This window comes from Coffea eugenioides, chromosome 2 (genome assembly GCF_003713205.1).
Source record: "Coffea eugenioides isolate CCC68of chromosome 2, Ceug_1.0, whole genome shotgun sequence".
Classification (NCBI taxonomy): domain Eukaryota; kingdom Viridiplantae; phylum Streptophyta; class Magnoliopsida; order Gentianales; family Rubiaceae; genus Coffea; species Coffea eugenioides.
In genome coordinates, this window is record NC_040036.1 from 78,069,482 (window position 1) to 78,073,396 (window position 3,915).

General features: G+C 37.2%; 1 protein-coding gene across 1 annotated transcript; it reads right to left on the reverse strand.

Annotated features, from left to right (window-relative positions):
* Positions 1-367: 367 nt before the first annotated feature.
* Positions 368-3,706, reverse strand: LOC113763951 (remorin). Its single transcript, XM_027307952.1, has 5 exons — positions 3,406-3,706; positions 2,263-2,313; positions 1,930-2,017; positions 1,345-1,426; positions 368-890 (listed from the first exon to the last, which is right to left on the reverse strand). The coding sequence occupies exons 1-5, from the start codon at positions 3,530-3,532 to the stop codon at positions 693-695; spliced, it is 546 nt and encodes a 181-aa protein (XP_027163753.1). The 5' UTR covers positions 3,533-3,706; the 3' UTR covers positions 368-692.
* Positions 3,707-3,915: the final 209 nt, after the last annotated feature.

Below are 3,915 nucleotides of genomic sequence, written 5' to 3' on the forward strand. Positions count from 1 at the left end.
CTACGGGAGAAGCGAAGCGAGATGAGGGGAACGAGGGGAATTAGTGGGCAGCGGGGTGGAGTTCCTAATTCTGTGTGTTAACCGTTAAAATCTATTTATTAATGACTCTGTTGTCAGCAATGAAAACAACCTTAAACTGGTAAATGCTTCGGTTCCACCTTACAGGCAGAGCTTGTCCATAAATTCAAACAAGAAATACTAACAGAAATGCCTGCTAGATGTCGATGCAAGAAATACCATAAAGCACATATTCTACAAGGAAATCTTAAGGCCTTGTTTAGATTGCATTTTCTTGAATTTTTTGCAGAAAAATTACTGTAACAATTTGATGTATGCGAGGAAAAAAGGTAATAAAGAAATGTGATCATGAAAAACGACATAATTTTTTGGCGAAAAATGGCTATCCAAACACAGCCAGTCTTGGTTGTTGCTGCAAATACAAGCATCCAACCGAGGAGGAGACTTGCAGAAGCAGAATGTGTTCATGAACTGAGAGAATTACAGAGTAGCAGAAATCGTAAACATAAGCCTTGCTTTCACAGCCTTTAAGCTCTTTTTCTATACAAACCACTTAAAAAAAAAAAAAAACATGTTTCCTCACATCCATAAACACACAAGTAGAACAACAAATAGATAAATTTACAAGGATAATGAAACTTGTTCTTCATGCTATATTAGAAGCCCAGAGAAGCTTAGCATCCAAAACACCCCACCTGTTTGGGAGCTTGATTAGTTGCACGGTATTTAGCAGACATCTCATCTGCTTTAAGGATTTCTTCACGACGCCTGGCTTCAACCATGGCTTTTTTCTCTTCCGCCTGCTTGTGAATCTCAGCAATCTTGTTTTTAATTGTTTCACCATAATCTGCTTTTTTCTTCTCCAGTTGTTCCTGCAGGTATCAGAACAATTAGCAACTGACAAAAAAAAAGGGCGAAGAATATTAATGTTTATCTTGGTTCAATTGCTGAATTAAATAGGTAACTTGAGAAGAAAGCACTTATTCTGCCTCTATAGTGATATTCTCTGGACTACAACATAACCGTGAATGTGATGAAGCAAAATCCACCCCCTTCAGCACACCAATGGCCACCAAATTCAGAAAAAAGGGAACAGAGGGAGCGAATACAACAATTTTCGGTTTACATGAATTATGGATACCCAAGAGGTCAAAGCATGGTTGTAATTGTTGAGGAAATAGTTGCAAGTCAGTTAAGTGGTATAAAGCAGATGGAAATGCTGTTTGGACCACCTTACAAGCCCAAACTTCCGCACATTCAACTGAAAATGTCTCATTTCTGAAGGCGCTAGTTTTTGAGAATGCCACTTATGTGCTGCCTGTTTACCTCAATTTTCTTCAATTTAGCTTCAATAGCTGCTTTCTTGGTATTTTCCCATGATGAAACTTCAGACAACTTCTTTTGAGCCCTGTACAATAATTTGAAAGGAATTACTAGTGATGTAGAAGTTGAAATCCTTGAGCAACAAGTACATCTGCCATAAATGGTAGATACAACCTCACAAAATGACAAGAATTTTATTTAGTAATGGTGAAGCAAAACAAGAGATGAAGAGCTACAAGTAAACATTTTCATTGTCTAAGTACATTAACAGTTTGGTTAGAGTACCATTCAAAATTCTTCAGAAGAACAACAGTGCTTCATCATGTTCAAAAACAAAATACAATGCAAATTAGAGGGTAGAAGCCAGTGACGTGCTTTCCCAGCATTTTCATCCTTGAATGCAATGTACCAACACTCTTTCCCTTGATGGTATGAAACAAAAAAAAAGGTAAAAGGATGAAAATTGAAGCTGCATACATGTAAATTTCGCAGCTATTTACTATAAGATCAAGAATCCAAAATAAAAGAATTGGTAAGTTCAGCCTTGTGGAAATGGAAAGTCAACGACACAAGTTGGTGAAACCTTACTTGTTTTCTGCTTTAGTTTTTTCGCTTTCCTCCCATGCCTTGATGAAGGACAATCTTTTCTCATTTTCAACCTCGGCAAGAGCAACATCTGGATGCGCCAACATGATTGTTCATTTAGTAGGGTTACACATGATGGAACATGAATCATACACGGGAATTTTCATAGCGTCAAATGTTCAGCTAAAAAATTAATTAAGAAGTCCTCATCATAACAGGCTTTTAGACAAATTCATTAACACCCTATATAATATAAGCACGCCAGACTTTGATCTCAGCATTTGGTTAGAGTAATTACTGGTGCTAGAAAGTTCTAGATGAACTTTTGGAACATACCCTTGTCAACAGATCCTTTGGGGCTCTTCTGCACTGAAGGCTCTGAAGCTTCTGGAGAATGAGAAAAAAAAAAAAGTCATGTCACTATGAATAAAATTTTAGTTCAAGGTACTGAGTATCCAATAAAATCAAAAACTTTCCGAAAGATCATAATAAACAACAAATGCGCATCTTGGTAGGAATTACATTTTTGTAGGAGAAGCAAAAATTCGTGATCATTTTCACAAGCCATGTCAGGTTACTGGTTTTCCTTAGTGGAATATTTAAGCGCATAATGCAGAAAGAAATTACCCTCTTTTTTTTTGGCAGAAAGAAATGAACTTCAAACGACTCTAGAACAGGAAAAGGATGATGAGATGATGATATAACGCACCAAGAAACTGCAGGTCATAACCTTGAGACTGCTAATCAACAATAAGAGAATGTGCAGCTACAGTAATTTGTCATACAGGTATGATATCCATGTCAAACACTAGAAAGCAAGCATAGAGAAATACATCATTTTTTACCGTAATACCTTTCTTGGGCTTAAACATGAATTCTCTAGGAACACTCCTCGTAGAACTTACAAGTATGTCCGAAAACTTTCCAGGTGGCTGCTCTTCGCAATACAACTAGTACTAGCGCGCCACGCAGAATAGATATATATATATATATATATCCCCCTAAAAGAGGTATTACTCCCAGTCCAACTAAAGATACTTTTCCTTCCTAAAAACGCCTCTTCAATTCTTAATTCTTTATACTCCATTTCTACAAAAAAAAAAAAAAAAAACCCACCACCACTGCCAAGAAAAAATATGGCGTTATACGCTTCTCGAATTAGATCCCTATGATAAAATATAACCACAATCAAAAAAGCAAAGGCAACAAAGCTTAGCTTTTCAGAGGTGGAAAACTAAAATATATAAATAATCTTCGAAAATGTATGTACCAAAAAATAAACATCACCAGTTATTCCTATTCAAGCGTTCAAAGACAGCAACAATTTAAATAGCGCAAGATTAGAAAATTTTACATACTCCAACATCGCATTAGCCCATGCCAATCAGCAAACATTAAAGCCAAAAAAAAAAAAAAAGAAAGAACAAAAGATTTAACAGAGAAGGAAAAATGAATAGAAAAAGTGTTGAGACTACACACTTTCCGCCTTCACAATAGCCTTCTCCTCAACGACGTCGTTAGGCGGAACTGCCGACGCCAGAGGTGGTTCAGCTGCCAAGGGTGCAGCAGGTTCAACAGCCTTAGCAACGTCTACTTCCTCCGCCATTTTTTCAAATCGCAAATTCTACTACCACTCTTTCTTTGTTGCTAGCTAGCTTTATAAATTTCCCAGAAAGGAAAAAAGCAAAAAAAAATAATAATAAAAATGGAAATCTCGTCACGCTCTCTGTGTATCAATCCCCAGATTCTTCTTCATCAACATCAACGTCAACTACACCTACTATATTTAGTAGTCCCGCAGCGTCACTCGAAATTACTACTACAACATATTGCTTTGCTGTACAGAAGGCAGTGGTTGTGTGGTGTGCAGTGTTTGTAAGTTCCGCTGGTTAACTGGATCGTGACCGTTGATCATGATATGAGATGGGTTGTATGTTTGTCCGATGGTGAAGATCTGTTTGAAGTTGTTTGGTGTAGCCAGATGGCGCA

Excerpts from the sequence above, each read along its gene's own strand:
- LOC113763951 (XM_027307952.1), bottom strand. The coding sequence starts at position 3,532 with ATGGCGGAGGAAGTAGACGTTGCTAAGGCTGTTGAACCTGCTGCACCC. Across the intron at positions 2,018-2,262 it reads CAAAGGATCTGTTGACAAGG|ATGTTGCTCTTGCCGAGGTT; the intron begins GTATGTTCCAAA and ends TGGCGCATCCAG. Across the intron at positions 1,427-1,929 it reads AAAACTAAAGCAGAAAACAA|GGCTCAAAAGAAGTTGTCTG; the intron begins GTAAGGTTTCAC and ends ATTATTGTACAG.